Source organism: Rhipicephalus microplus, chromosome 5, assembly GCF_043290135.1.
Source record: "Rhipicephalus microplus isolate Deutch F79 chromosome 5, USDA_Rmic, whole genome shotgun sequence".
Taxonomy (NCBI): domain Eukaryota; kingdom Metazoa; phylum Arthropoda; class Arachnida; order Ixodida; family Ixodidae; genus Rhipicephalus; species Rhipicephalus microplus.
In genome coordinates this window covers 122,363,625-122,380,204 of record NC_134704.1, presented here as the reverse complement: position 1 = coordinate 122,380,204, position 16,580 = coordinate 122,363,625, and the positions used below count along the sequence as shown (strand labels likewise).

Genomic DNA, 16,580 nt, shown 5'->3' with positions numbered 1-16,580 from the left:
ACCTCTCCTTAAATATATTTAGTTTTTTTAAAAAAGGAGAGGGAGCGCGTATGCACATTGTAGGTGTGAACGCGTGGGGGAGGAGGATGCATGAGGAGAGAGAGGGGAGCGAGCGTAGACGAGTGACGCTGGCAGACTCGGCGTTGCGAGGTGAGAAAGGGGAGCGTAGGAGAGAATAGAGAGAGAGAGGAGACGTGTATGCGCAGTGAGCGTGGGCACACCGCACACCAGGTTGTGTCCAATGTCCTTACCACCCCAAACAGTTAGATGCTTGGCATCCATATTTCTGTTTGAGGTGATAAGGGCATCGAAGCTATTTCTTACTGTCAACACATCTGCAACAAGAACTCTTCTTTGCCGGCACAGCATTGCACCTTATGTTTGAAACGGATTACGCGTTGTGGAGATAGGTTTGCACTAGGCTAACCTACTAAGCGCAACCGTGTAGGGAGGCCACGTCCTCCACTGCCGCTGCGTGCGAAGACGCTGCGGCCGGGTTCGTCAATTTCTCCGGCAGGCACTGAAACCACGCACGAGGAAGGATAACAACAACAACGGGTTTAATAACCAACCATGCGGCACAGTGCGACACTCACGGACTTGCAGGCCGTATAGGGAACTCCGAAAGACCGAGCAAGTACGCTTGCCTAGGGCGCGACGACTCCCGAACAAGGGCCGCAGTCGAACGCACGAACGAGAAGCCGCCTGCTTAGCAGCGCGTCAACCCCTCGTGAAGGCCTGAGAGCATCTGCCGCGACGAGCGAATCGTCGGGCGCAACACCGCTCGTAGGAGAGGAGGATGTCACGCGCGCTCAAAGGGAACTGGCGCTGCGTTGTGACGTAGGCCCGTGCAGCGCGCCAGCGTAGCGTGCCCAGACATACTAGCGCGGGAAGGAGCCGACGGTTGACTGGCCCAGACCACGAGGCGCCCTGGCAGCACTCTTGGCGGATGCCGGCGCTTATGCGCGCCCGGGCTACGCTGTAGGCGCGTGCGCGGCAGCTGGGGAACGAGGCGCCAGGTAGGAGGGCGCTCTCGATTCCCACATCCCCCCCCCCCCTCCTAAGACCGAGGCCGCCCTAAAGACGCCGTGATAAAAGCATACACCGACACCGAAAAAACTGAGGTCCAGCTCAGTGCCGTCCACGAGATCGACGGGGGTCCCGGTGTCTTCGTTCGGCGGCGTCTCATCAGGAACCCGGGGCCGCGGGAGGGCGGCAGACACCGCAGCCGCGATGGCCGACTTGAATGAAGAGTCAGTGACGAGCACCACTACGACCGCCTGAACGGAGTCGGTCGACAGGGCCGGTGGAAGGGCCGGGCCACGCGGCACGGCCGCAGTAGACAGGACCGCCGGGTCACCGCCGTCTTTGCTTGGTGAACCCGCGAACGGAGGTGGGTAGCCTCTTGCACCAGCAGGACACCGCAAACATCACAGTAGGAGGCCTCAGGAACAGGCGGCAGGCACCTCCGGAAGCGTCGAGCAGGTACAAAAGGATGCGTCCGCAGAAAGGACGCGGGACGGACTCGGGGTCTAACCCTCACCCAGACTTTGCGTTGCTTGGACCAGCGACGAGTCAACACGAAGGCGACTGGGGCCTCAGTGCCTTGTTGGAACGTCAACGTAGCGACTTCATGACGAGGCGGTGTCTTGTTAGCCGGGGCCGGGGAGAATTCGACGGAGGTGGCATTGACGCGGCCGATGCCTGCGGAACGACCGAGCGTGCGGCTGGTCTCCCGGGCTTTTTCTTGGAAGGACGGGTCGTCGAGGAGGACATAACGAAAGCTGGGGTGTCGGTGAAAAGCAGAAACGCAACTGAAGGTGCGGCCCCAGAGGCGCGACAGGCTGGCTCAATAAAGAGAGCCTACTCCGTCGGATTAAAGGTTGCGTGAGCCAATAGGGCGCACGCTTCCCTTCTTTCGCTGACTATGCGGAAGGTACCCAGTAAGAGAGTGAGCCACCTGGGAAAGGGCTTTTCTCTCTCGAGCAACCGGGAGTGCTGGGAACCGGATGGATATTCCGCGCGCAGCGCGTGTAATGGTGTTACCAGGGAGAAAGCTCGCCAGGTAGCTGTTACTGTTGCTGCTGGATGGGCTCTCGCACAGCCGCTATAATCTCCGCTCCCTTACATGGAGGGGATAACGTCACGCTACATGTCGGGGACGAAAATTAGCCTAAGGGCGTTTTCGCAGATTGTACCGGTGGCGTGGTTTGAAACCAGCCTTATCCCGGTTTCCCTGCGGTTCGGTGACCGCCTCCCTCTCACCGAAGTTGTTGCTGCGGGCAACGAAAGATTTGAGGTCGGAGACGTTAACTGGACCGCCGGCTGGTCTCCCTTGGGAGTCAGCGAGCTTGTTTACAGGGGCGACACTTTGGTGTGCACTCGCTATGGGCCCAACCTTTTGGCCAAAAGGGAGGCCGAGATGCCTTTGGCGACGTCACTCAAGATGTGATTGCGCCTGAGGACGAGATCACCGACATCGTAACGGAAGTCCCGATGCGACCGGTCGTATGCGACCGGTCGGTGTCACTGCGAGCGAAGACGCTGCGGCCGGGTTCGTCAATTTCTCCGGCACGGCGCAGAAACCACGCACGAGGCAGGATAACAACAACTGGTTTATTAACCCAAGATGCAGCGCAGTGCGACACTCACGGGCTTGCAGGCCGTATAGAGAACTCCGCAAGACCGAGCAAGTACGCTTGCCTAGGGCGCGACGGCTCCCACACAAGGGCCGAAGTCGAATGCACGAACGAGAAGCCACCTGCTTAGCAGCACGTCAACCCCTCGTGAAGGCCTGAGAGCATCTGCCACGACGAGCAGATCGTCGGGCGCAACACAGCTCGCAGGAGAGGAGGATGTCACGCACGCCCAAAGGGAAATGGCGCTGCGTTGTGACGTAGGCACGCGCAGCACGCCAGCGTAGCGTGCCCGGACATGCCAGCGCGGGAAGGAGCCGACGGTTGACTGGCCCAGACTAAGAGGCACCCTGGCAGCACTCTTGGCGGATGCAGGCGCTTATGCGCGCCCAGGCTACGCTGCCGGCGCGCGCGCGGCAGCTGGGGAACGAGGCGCCAGGCAGGAGGGCGCTCTCGATTCCCACAGCGTATAGGTGACGATGATGAAATACTGGCACTGCACCCCCACAAAATTAGGTGTAGAGGAGGCACGAGTGTTTAGTGCTGCGAGGTGGAAGAGGGGGAGCGTAGGAGAGGAGATGTAGGAAGAGGGGACACGCACTTCGTTGTGTAGTGTGTTTGGGCAAGTGTTTAACGATTTAGAGTACTAGGTACTCTACCGAGCCGACAACTAGAGCCGCAGTGAGCTACGCCGAACCTGCGGGTCAGCAGCCGAGAGTCCGCGATCGTCTACATTTAGAGAGTTGTCAAAGGAGCGGATGAATAAAAGCTACGAGTTCACCTGGCAGACCTCCACAGATCTGCAATGTGGTGCTTGAGCAGCCGTGCGTGTAGTTCTGAGCCGAAATATTCTCTTCTGAAGAGGGTACAAATAGGTCTTGAAAGTTTTAGAGAAAAATATTTCTTATATCGAATTATTTGTTTCGGCGAATAGAACGTGTCATAAAACGGAAAGATGACGCATGAAAACTACGCTTCTTTTCAGTACAAGAGCAGTGCAGGATAAAAAAATTGGCAGCATATCCATGGAGTGAATGATGGAGAGTGGAGCGAAGCATTTGTCCATCTATTCGTTCTTGCTTCCATCCATCCATGCGTCCGTCTGTGTGACCGTCTATGCGTCCATCCGCCCGTCCTTTGATGCGTCTATCCATGCTTCTGTATGTGTGTCCGTTCGTCCATCTATTCAACACTCCAAGTACCACCATCTCGCATCTTTCCAGCATGTATTCCCCATATAGAAGCACCGCCATCTAGCGGACATTCTAATGGCTAAACGAGAGGTGGCACACGCACACTTTCTTACGGCCTGCGCTTCGGGTCTACTTCCCATCTTTAACCATCTCGAGTTCATGGTACATACTAGTTCACTGTATTCATGGCACTGCGGCCGAACGCTCGCTAAACCTTTCTAAAACCAAGGAGGTTACGGCCAGCGAGTATAACGTAGCAACCTTTTTTTGTCAGATAGTGCTCAATGTACATGCCAATGGATGCTAATGGGAAATGGGACAGGAGAACTCGGTTTTTACTTGCTTACGGCTTGCGCTTCGTATCTACGTCCCACCTTTAACCACCTCGAGTTCATTCATGATATATACTAGTTCATTGTATTCATGGCACTGCGTCTCAACGCTCGCTAAACCTTTCTAAAACTAAGGAGGTTACACCCAGCAAGTATAACGTAGCAACCCTATCTTGTCAGATAGTGCTCAATGTACATGCCAATGGCTGCTAAAGGGGATCGAAGCGTGCGTGGTAACTAAAAGACGAATGCTCCTGTCTCTCATTTTTTATTGTTTAACAACGCACAAAAGAAATCTATCACCGGCACCATCTTGGAGGTCAAAATGTTATACTTGTTACGCACTACAACGGCTACGAGTGCCGTTAGAAGAAGCTTCGCCCCTAAAACGGATTAAGCTTTTTACAGTTGTAGGAGCGATAATGTTTCGCGTGTGCTATGTTCAATGTATGGGCGAACCAATACAAGGGCAGCCGACCAAACGGTTCAAGCGGAAAGGTAGTAATATTAAGTTGTTTTTGAAGGAAAGGAAAAAAGAGCTAGATTTCTGTTTGCCCAGTTGGCGACACGGATAAGTTTCTTGTAGGGAATGGGTGAGGGTGGATGAAATAATCACTGCACATTCACGAGGTAAATGATGAGTGGGGCGACGCGGTCAGACGGACGGACTGACGGACGCTTCGGCCTACCCAGCTTCATTTGCTTTGTGAATATGCTGTGACACCGTTTTTATTGACATGCAATGAAATGCAACTGGCTACTGTACGACGAAACGGTACATACGACCCACGGCGTAAGAAGCTTCGCCCCTCAAAAAATAGTAGAAAGTGATAAATAAGGAAGACGGAGCACTCGCCGCACACGAGTTAAGAGGGCGGAGAGAAGAGATAGGAGAGAGGGGGGGCATGATCGAAGAAATCCAAGGGGGGTTTCACCGATCGGCTAGAGCTACGCTGGCGTCGGAGGTCACGGACGACACAACGGTTCAGCACGGGATCCACATAGCGCGCGCCAGTGATGTTCCGTGCAAATAACTTCCCTTCTTTGGGGAATTTTCGCCTCTCAATTTGCGCCAAAAGAAAAAGGGGAATCTTCATGATTTTGTAGGGAGCTTTAAGAATGGCTAAGTTCTCTTATGACGACTGATAGTGGTCACAGTGCGCCTTCCCTTGCTGCGTCGGCACTCTCTAGTAAACTTGTTCTTAAATAAGTGTTTTTACCACCACCACCAACATCCCCTGCTGTAATCAGTTCTCGCGCATTCGCCATGCATGGCATAGCCTGTGAGATTTGTTTCTTATATTTACGCAGAGTGATTTCTAGTTAATGTTACACTTTAAGCCGACAATGTGCAGTGTACTAACAGTTCAATTCAGTTTATTCCGACATCACAGGAGACATTACAAAAGTCACAACAGTGATGCTGTGGGGCGAAAGCAAAAAGCCATTAAGGCTTGACGAAGGCTTTCGCACCATTTGACAACATAGCAACAGCAACAGCAGCATGAGATCATCAGTTATTATACAATATCAAAACATGTACTTCAAGGTCATGCCGATTTGCATTTTATTAACACGTTGAAAAACATTTACAGAACGGAGCAGTATAAATGGTTTATTGTAAGAAACTGTTTAAGGTTAGTGGCAGTAAGTAGCTCATCATCTGGCGACCATAGTTAGTACGTGTGTAAGGAATTTTCCAGTCATCGGTAGCTCGTGTGCTATAGGGGCAGGTATAGGGTGTCAAACGCGCTAAATCAGTAAGAAAAGAGTCGTGATTCTTTAAGGAAGTACGATATCGCTTCATTAAAATTGTATTGTATATCTCAGGCATTGGTTGTAAATTAAGGGCTTCGAAAATGGGTTTGGAATGTTCATCGCGAGGAACACCTGTAATTATGCGCACAGCCTTTTTCTGTAATCTATATATTCGGCCTAAGTTCTTTTCCGATGTGGTGCCCCATACTAGATAGCAATAGCTTAATGTAGATAAAAATAGCGAATTATATAGTAAGAGTTTAATTTTTTGTGGCAAGAGAAAACGTAAGCGCGATAAGATACCTACAGTACGAGAAAGTTTAGCATGGACAAACTCAGCCTGATCCTTCCATAGCATGTTTTCGTGGAAAAAAACTCCCAGAGTTTTCACTATCGGTTCAATCCTTATAGATTCTGAGCCAATCACTAATGATAAATCGCAGTTTACGGGCTTATTTATTGGACGAAAGAGCACAGATTTTGTTTTTGAGGTGTTTATAATTAGCGAATTTCTTATGCTCCAAATGTGCAGCAGTTTCAAGACACTATTTGCTTTGTCAACTAGTTTATGCAAATCGCAGTCTTTAAAAAATAAGCTGGTATCATCTGCATAAATAATAAATGTTGTATTGTTATCGATGTTTGTCAAGTCGTTCACATACAGATTAAAAAGCAGGGGACCCAGAATACTTCCTTGGGGCACGCCATGTGACAGTTTTTTAAAACTAGATGCGTAGCCATTTATATCTACTTTTTGCTGTCGGTATTTCAAATAGGTTTTTATGACACTTATAAAGTTCCCCCGAAAACCGTAGTGTTCTAGTTTTTTAATTACGAGTGCCGTTAGAAGAAGCTATTTCCCTCCAAGTTGAGAAATAATAAAGTCTTGATTTTGTTTTTAGTTTATTATTTATAAGTTTATTAAGAGAACTATGGCACTACCACACAAAGCACTCAATAAAGCACAAGAAGTCACGTTCAGGCAGCTTCAGACGGGCGCATATCCATGCCCGGCAGTCTTGCACAAAATCTTTCCGGACGCACACCCTCATGATGTGTGTGGCTGTTGTGACATTACAGCTAGTTTAGCTCCATGTTCTGAGGTTGCCCTCTGGCGCCGGGGGCCAGGATCACTGAGGAAGAGTGGGACCGAGCGCTACGCAGCTCGGACCTTGAAGCACAGCTATGGGCTGTTCATTGGGCCCACGACGCAGTGGAGGTGCAAGGTCTCTTTGTCCTGACGTGGGAGTGGCCTGCTGCGCGCTAAACGCACGCACCGAAGAACCATAATAAACTTTTCATCTATCCACGCTTTTGTTGTGCGGCAGTGGAGGGGCCACTCATGATGTCAAAAGTCGCCAGTACGTCAGACACGTGTAAATATAGTATGTGTGCGCGTGGATGGGGGTGGAAATTAGTAGCGTCGTGGAGGGAAATATGCTGAAAATTTCGTCAATGTTTGCAGGGAAAAACCCCCGAAATAGAAAATTTCCCTGCCGCTGAATGGGAATTCTTCGGCGTAGTACGGAACATCACTGAGTGCGTCTAAAGCGCCGAGGGAACGCTCCAGCCGTCCGCCGTCACACGATGTGGCGATGAAAGTCCCCAAGGAGGGGGGTAGAGAAGGGAAGTCGTGACTTGAACATGACTGGCCTTGTTCAGCCGTGTCTTGTGCACCATCTTCATAAAAATCAGTAAACGACTCGTACCTGCATTCGTGATGTCTTTTCACCAGAGTTGTTTGAAACGTGTTACAAATAAGTGAGTAATTGTAATCAATTACATTTTCTTGTATCACTTCTTTGAATCTGTAACGTTTTGGTTCGTTTAGTTGAATTTTCTTGTAAGTTTCTTGTATCTATGACATTATTTATTGTTTTAGGTATTTATTCATTCATTTATTTATTTCAAAACAGCATACAGCCAGTCCTTTGCATCAGTTCACGTTCCGAAAAAAAATTCAGCAGATCCCACGTACCTAGGAATCGATCTTGTGCGAAGCATGCGTAGGGAAGGAGAATGTTGTACTTTAGCAACGATGCCAACAGGAACATGCGTATTAGCAACACGAGAAGCTGATACGAAGTGCTGATGCTCTCGAGGATGCTGGCCCTCAACACTGCTACATAAATCAACTTCAGCGCACGGCAACTAACCACAATTGACGTTAACCCAACGTGACGGCTGTATCAAAGGAACACATATGTAATGTTTACAAAATTGGGTAGGCAGCACTGTAACCACCATTGACGTTTCACGAAAATTACCGTCTGTTCGAAAATTGGTTCTGCGACCTGCCATAGCTCTGTGGTAAAATGCTTAATTGCCACGCAGAATGCTTGGGTTTGATTCTAGCTGGGACCCTGACATTTATTCTTTGCATTCGTCGGGCTGACCCTACCGCTGTCGAGTATTTCCTAATAATCATGCGTTCAAATTACCCATGTGTGTTCTTGTCGTTGCTGGCTAGATACTAAGTATCAATCACCAATGGCACATACCCGCATTTCAGCGGCACATACCCGACCATGTCCATGTGTGACTGTCTGGCGGGAAATGTTTGACAACGTACGTTACGGGATTGTGATGTTATTAATGTCTTGACCAGCGCGTGATATTCGGCAAACCATCTTGCTCTTCCATGCTAATTTTGATTGATTTGTGGGGTTTAACGTCCCAAAACCACCATATGATTATGAGAGACGCCGTAGTGGAGGGCTCCGGAAATTTCGACCACCTGGGGTTCTTTAACGTGCACCCAAATCTGAGCACACGGGCCTACAACATTTCCGCCTCCATCGGAAATGCCTTCCATGCTAATTTTGGTTAACGCGAAGTGGTGGTGACCAACCATGAGAGCACCCAAACGTAAGTGGATAGATAGGTAGATAGATAGGTAGATAGATAGATAGATAGATAGATAGATAGATAGATAGATAGATAGATAGATAGATAGATAGATACGCTTAAAGTTGCTGAGGTTCGTTAAGAAATGCTTCACATTTAAAACTTGTGACCACTGTAGAGAGCGCCGTCCTGTCAGACCAGTCTGGCGGCGCCTACAGACTTTACCTTTTTAACATTTTCTTGGCTTTAGCTACAACGCCCTATTTGAGTGCCAGAAACAGCAAAGCGCAAGGCTTTGTGGGGGACGTTGACACTATATCATTGAAGCACTTCTCCACTACAAGTTGGTGCGTGAGGTGTTCCTACGTTGTAACATTCCCCTCCCCTCTAGCGCATACAATGAGTGAGTGTTTAGTGTACCTTCTTATTGAGAAAGCCTAGGAGAATAGATGACCGACAACTTGAAAAACAACTTCCAGTAATAGTTACCAACGTGTAGTACAATAACACGGAAGCCACAGTACGCCTCCCAGCCATCACGCAAGCCTGCATCCTTCCCTGTTCGGTTCTGTTCTGTTCTGTTCTAACTGTTTTGCTGTGGAGAGTTGTTGAGGTTTACATTGCCTCGGCTACTCCATATCTCGTAGTTCTGCAGCGAAAAAAAAAAAGAACAATACTGAGCGGTGCCTAAAAATTAACAATCCAAGATAAAAACATGATAGCGCACTGAAACCAGTTAAAATATCATGTCAATACACAGTTTCCTTACAGCACTTCAAACTGTCATAAACTGTTTACACGCACACCTTCCTTTTCTACTGTGAGTATATGCCCTAACACATTTCATATATATTACTCACTGGCTGTCTATCACAGGCCCCGCCGCGGTGGTATAGTGGCTATGGTACTCGGCTGCTGACCCGCAGGTCGCGGGATCGAATCCCAGCTGCGGCGGCTGCATTTCCAATGGAGGCGGAAATGTTGTAGGCCCGTGTGCTCAGATTTGGGTGCACGTTAAAGAACCCCAGAGAGTCTAAATTTTCGGAGCCCTCCACTACGGCGTCTCTCATAATCATATGGTAATTTTGGGACGTTAAACTTCACATATCAATCAATCAATCGATATCACAAGCGCTTATCCAGTCCGGTCAAAACTAAAAAGTCTGCCAGGAAGATTTTCGCCTTTTTCTGAAGATGCATCTGAGGCCATGGTCCGAGTAATTTCTTTAGTGTGAGGGGCCATCTGTCCAAACTTGCTAATTTGTTCCTTAATTTTTCTTTTTGATTCGCGTATTTAATACACTCCAAAATAATAGGGCGAACATTTTTTTCTGCATGACCGCATTTGCATTCCGGTGAGTAGGATCGATGTATCTTGTGCAGCAAGCTGTTTGTGTATGCTACTTCCAATCGAATTTTGTGGATTAATGTCCCTAAGCGTCGTGGGATACCTGTAGCTATGAAAACTTTCTCTCTTGCCATGCAGGTCACAGTAGTTCTTTGTAGTTTGAGCACACACGTCTTGTTGCGTTACGCCAACAAATTTTCAAATGAAGGTAGCGCAAAATGAATAATAATCGTATGGGTTTATTGTTCCAAAATCACCGTATGATCATTAGAGACGCCATAGTGAAGGGTTCCGGAAATTTCGACCACCTGGGGTCAAACAACGTGCACCAAAATAGAAGTGCATGGGCCTCGAGCATTTTCGCTTCCATCAAAAATGCGGCCGCAATTCCATCCCGTGACGTGCGGGTCAGCAGCCGAGTGACATAGCCATGGCGGGTTAGTAGCGCAAAAGCAACGAATTACAATTGTGTAACTTCTCATCCACCATGGTATATTAGTGGCTAAGGTGTTTGTCTGCTGACCCAAAGGTCACGGGTACGATCCCTGTCGTGACGGTCACATTTCGATAAAGTCGAAACGGTAGAGATCGGCGTACTGTGCTATGTCAGTGCACGTTGAATAACCACAGATAGTCAAAATTTCCGGAGCCCGCCACTTAAGTCATCCCTCAATCGTACCGTAGTTGTGGGGTGTAAAACCCTAGATATTATTTTTATTATGTAACAGCTCAGTTACATTTCTGGTGCAATAATCCCCGATTGTTGTCGATTCGGTCTTAAAGAAACTAATTTTATTGCAGTCGGTTGCTTATTTGCTGCAACGTGTACAAGTCTACTTCTCACCGCTAAGTTAGTGGTGAGGTGAAGCACGAATGTCACTTCCCCCACTGCAGCTCCCGCAACTATAGACTTACGCCCGTATTTTAGAGTAAGGATAAGTGCTGGACAGTGGCGTAGCCCGGGGGTGGCACGCTCAACATCTGCCCCTCCCCCCCTCCCTCCTCCACGGCTAATTTTTTCACAGTATTTTGAGCGAAAAATAAATTTCAGGAAGGTGAATTAAAAAAAGACAAAGATGCCGTACAAAAGCACTTTCGTCAATGTGAAAGACCAATTACAAAAAAGAGCACTTTCCTGGTGCTGTTTACGAGGTTCTGTGTGCGAACTGCCATTGTGTGTACAACGGCGAATTCGGTAACTTGGAGCAACCAGCTGAAGCAGCGCAGTAATGACGTAAAACCTCAGAGGGTATCATCAAACGATCTCGGCGAGCATGCGCAAGCTTCAAATCACGAGATAAACTGGAGCAGGGCACATGTCGTCGCAACCGAAGAGGATGACCTGACTTCTAGATTGAATCTGAAAACTTTAACAATAGCAACAGGGAAAACAAGATAACGCTCAAGCTAATGCACAGTAATTTGTCCCCCGCATATGCAAGGTGTTTAGGCCACGTGCTATAGACGGCTTCAAGATTGAAAGCGTTTTACCCTAAAAAACATCCGGTCACCTCATTTACTAGCTTCTAACTTCGGAACTGAAAGCACGTTCTCAAGTTTTTTTTTTGTTTTTTCACTGGTAAGCAAAATCTCTCTTTAGTGTTTAAGATGAAAGGAACGTGCGTAAAATTGAAAGAAATGTGTTATCATTTTTACCTAGCTCAAGAAAACATTTCTTGTAATATATTTTGCGAAATAAGGTAAGGCAAGTGTGAAAAATGAGAGGGCTATTTTTAAAGGGCTTCTTGCCCACCGATGCTATTATGGCACATCGTTGGAAGGAGCCGGAGGTCATCAAGGGTGTATAAACTATTCAAACGCTTAAGTTCGACCTTTCACTTTTATTGCGAACAAGGTTCCTATTCTGGGTGGCGAAACGCCTTCTTTTATATATATATATATATATATAATTTCTTATTTTATTTTGTTCTTGTGAGCATCTCCATTCTTTTTATTCACTGTTTCTTTCCAACCAGACGGTCATCCGTCGAAGTCTTGATTTCATCTACAGATGGTGCTCCCTCCACCCCTAAAAAAAAAAAAAAATGTGCCTTCGCCCCTGCTGCTGGAGTTATCTACTTTCTGTACTACTTGTAACATTTCAATATGTTGTTATCGCACTGAATGCCCTTGCAGCGAAACTGAATCGTTTTTCTTCAATATGAATCATTGCACGCGAGTCAACGCAGTAGGAGGTGGTTGACCAGTTATGAGCGCTGCATACATGAACAAAACATTCCAGATTACACTCCCTTAACTTCATACACAACAAATGCCTAACGGCGCACATTTATTAGAATACGCACAAAATATTAAGCCTCAACGACAAGTCTACATCGCAAGAACGAAAAAAAAAGCCAGTAATAACCGTGCTCAGTAGTGCTTCCTTAGTTATATATCTTCATTAGGAAAAAGGGCAATAAACATAAAAAATGCGCAAGTTTTTGCCAAAGCTGTGGCTACTTTGGCCACTAGAAATTCAGATTAGCTTTTAAGAACAGGTGCTAGTAGTACATTACTTTTCATATATGAGCATAACATAATCACCACCAATAAGAAAATTAGATACAATATCAGTAAATAAAGAAATAAATAATAAGTATTCATTTATTCGCTGCTTTTGAAGGGTTCAAAAACAGGGTGTCCTTTTGAATTCAGGTATATGGTGGGACACATGCCATGTACGTATAATCAACACGTTCCACCAAAAGAAGCGTAAACTTGTTCTTGACGTCGTTCATGACAATTTTACTCCGACTGTCAGGATCAGAGAGCACGCTCGGTAAGAAAATGCTTTCTGTGTGTAATTTTGTTTCTGGCGCAGGGTAAACTGGACTTCGAGACTGTTACAAGAAGACTGGTTTACCTGGAACAAGTAATCAAGGAAACGGTGCGACTCTACCCTCCTGGTCTCACGTGAGCTTATAATTTCTCTGAGCTTTTATCAAAGGCCCTCGTGTTATCCATCATTCCAACACAAATAAATTTTCATATGCCATAGAATCATTGTGTAATGAACCTTATGTTGTTTGTCCAAATCCTCATGCAAAGCCTCCTGCAGGGGGCTTATGAGGTATAATAAATAAATAAATAAATAAATAAATAAATAAATAAATAAATAAATAAATAAATAAATAAATAAATAAATAAATAAATAAATAAATAAATAAATAAATAAATAAATAAATAAATAAATAATAAAGGGGCTCATCACTCTCCTTTATTATGTACTTTCAGAGCAGCGTTGCGCTAGAAAATCCAAATTTCTTTGTCCATGGCCTTTCGAAATTATTCGTTGCCGTGGTTGAAATATTCGCAATTAAGGCGGAATTCTTTTCATCGCTACGTTTGATCAGGAACCAGAAGTTTCGCAATACACACTCGCAAGCACGAACATTTCTCATTTCGGCAAATTCGGCGAGACTTTCGTGATGGAATAACTTCACCGAACGAAATAGATAACGTAATAGATCTCGTAAAATGGACTTTTGGACAAACCTCCTGCGCCGTATTATACCCCTGTCACACGGCCACCACCAAACTCCGTTGAGCACCGTCAACGTCAATCTTCCCTAGGTGGTTCGACGGAGAAGGAGTTGTGGCAGTGCACACGGCAATGACAAGGTTGTAACAGTTGCCGCGAGGGGGCTCAGCTGGCGCTGTTTGATTTTCGGATAAGTATTCTAATTTGATCCCTATTAATTTTTTGTGAATCCTCGTTATGCGGTTTTTACAAAAAAGCACTATTAAGTAGGTATGCGACGAACAAACCATTAAAAATAATTTCAAATAAAAACGCATTTGCTAAATGTAGCAATGCTGCTAGTGACGCTGGCCACATTGTGATTTTAGTTGTTTTGTTGCCTGTGTACATGCCCGGTACCAAAGTTCTTATGCTTCCTTGCCTCGTGAGCGCACATTTTGTGTTCTTCAGCCATGAGTGACACAGCGGACGACGTGAGGAAGTGGTGCGATATTGCGCTGGTAATGACGTTGATCGGCTGGCGCCGGCCGGCCCGACTCGTGAGGCACGGTGTGTAGGGCATCGGTGTTGAGAGTAAGTGAACTCTGGTGGGCGTAAGTATTGTAAACAAACACGCGTTGTGAATGAGTACTGCAACGAAAGAACGTTTAATAGTGCTAAAATGTATTATTCTTTCACTGCGGCCACTTAGTGCTAGACATTTTTCTCTGACCTCTAGACTGCTGAGGACGAGAGTACCTCGTTTCGCTGCGAAGGGAGATTGTTGAACGTCCTTTGCAAAATGCTCCGTTCACCTTCGTTTGCGTAAGGGTGGCCGTGTGACACCGACCGCATCTTCGTTGTCGTAAAGACGAGGGAGTTGAACGGTCTTCGCGGGTGCCCGTGTGACAGGGGTATTACTATCTCCAATGGCTATGAATATCATCAAAAATGAAGCGTCGAGTTTAACTTTCAATGAGCAAATAAAGTCGTGCAATCTTGCTTTGCGTGCTTTGCACGGCGCTAGCACTGTTCAATCGTGCCCTTCGAACGTACCACGATACAGTTTTCTAGGCAATAACATGTAGAGGTTATTCGACGTTCGAAAGCGACGTGAACTGTGTGGCAAATTTTCTGCTGCGATTATTCCTTTAGGATTCTTATATGACTATTGTAAAATGGAGCTAAGGCACCAGAGTACTCGCTCCTGAAGTGCGGGAGCACGCTTTAAAAATGATCCACCGATATGTGTACCTATACAAATTCGTGCGTGAACATTGCGCAGTTTCGTGACGAGGCAAGCCAAAGAAGACTTCGCGTACAGGGGCACCCAGTTCAAGGCCAGGACTTGCTTCATGGTGCCGCTATACCAGATCCAGAGGGACCCACGCTTCTGGCCTGATCCTCTGCAGTTCAACCCTGAAAGGTGGGAAAGCGTGTTTTGTGTGTGTGTTTTGTGCGAAAGTAATAAATAAATAAACTAATATTTGTTAGCGAAACAAAGTCGCTTTGGTCCTTTTGTTTTACATTACCTTATACTATATCTGACCGCATACATTTTGACACTCTTGTGGCCGCGTTTTCTTGGCATATGCCAATACTGGCCGAGCAGGACACGAGTATATGATGAAAACGATTCACAGGTTATGAGGAGAATAATACGCACATCCTGCTCCATAGATCGTGAAACTCTTTCTACCTGTAACGCGTGGCACACACTCGCACACCGCAGCCCATAGTTTGCGGGTGTGCGCCACAGGCAATTCTGTATTGGTACCAGTGACAGCGAGAAGATTCTCGGCAGCGCCATATACACTTGAAACACAAAAGCGACAGCTTGAAAAATATGGTGCTGCCGAGAATCTTGTGCCGACGTCGATGACGTTGTCAATGAGCGAACAATACCTATGACAGCAAATGAAATTCGTAGTTTGAGACAGAATCAAAAGCAGGCCTTTTGCATAGCAGTAAAATGCAGGGGCGCAGGCAGAAAGTTTTTCTGGTGGGAGGAGGAGGAGGAGGGGCGCCAATGAGATGTGAAGTGGTGGCTGGGGACGCAGATGTGATCGGGTGTCATTTCGCGCTCGATATATTATGGCGAAAAATTTGTTGGTTTGGAGGGGGTGGACGAATGGTTTTGGTGCAGCTTGCTTCTGGCTACACCACTGGTCGAACGACCCCAGAGTCATGGCCATTCGATCAGACAGCTTCGAAAAAAGAAACCCCATTCTGATGTTAGCTAAATCGCGGAGTCACTTAAAACATGTAGTATTGCGTAGCGGAAGCGTAGAAAAGCAATGCAGATGTCACATCATGAAAACTGCGTAACAACCAGTACAAAGTGCTCGAGCATCATTATAATCAGCGAAAAAGCGTGCAGCTGCGTGTGGAGCTTTGTGGACCCTCGGTGGGTATTTCGCTAACTCCCAGTATGATGAATTTTGACGTACTGTACATACAATTTGGAACTTTACTTACGATAGGCATTAGGAAATAGTCTAAAACAAGCAACGATACACGTAAAAACCTCCTTTTTCTCGTGACATGGTTGAGATGTACATTGTCAATTTTTATGAAAAGGAACAGTGGAACGCGTGGCCTGCACGCTCTGGCGGCTGCTGGCAACGCGTTCAAGCGGAATTGAGAGCAAACACAGTTTGTTTTAACGTCATCTCGCGGCGAGGAAAACAATCATTCGTTGACGATCACGGCCGGGCTAGACTCCACCTGCGCGCTCCCTTTTTATGACCTTCGCAACGGGTGTAGTACATGCCTCTCGCCACTCCTTTGAGTGTGGCGCTGCGACCCTGCCATCGTCCGCCGCTCCGTACAGCGCGCGAACACATGAGATCGGGTGCGCTTCTACACTCAACGCACATTCAAAAAACAAGTTGCCTAATTGTTGAAGGCACAGAAATGGTTTGTTTTGACTTCTTATTTGCGCTAGGTGCATCGAGCTGAAGTTTGTTGAAAAATGTGCAAAACGTAAGAGCCCAAAATACT

At 46.9% G+C, this 16,580-nt stretch overlaps 1 protein-coding gene across 1 annotated transcript in view; it reads left to right on the top strand.

The window, feature by feature from the left end:
• Nucleotides 1–1,495: 1,495 nt before the first annotated feature.
• The window catches only part of LOC142817558 (cytochrome P450 3A14-like), an 18,756-nt gene continuing 3,671 nt past the window's right edge, over nucleotides 1,496–16,580 (top strand). The window contains exons 1-3 of the mRNA XM_075894600.1: nucleotides 1,496–1,795; nucleotides 12,939–13,030; nucleotides 14,863–15,003. Of these exons, the coding sequence (XP_075750715.1) occupies nucleotides 1,496–1,795; nucleotides 12,939–13,030; nucleotides 14,863–15,003 (533 nt within the window). The remainder of the gene's footprint in view (nucleotides 1,796–12,938; nucleotides 13,031–14,862; nucleotides 15,004–16,580) is intronic.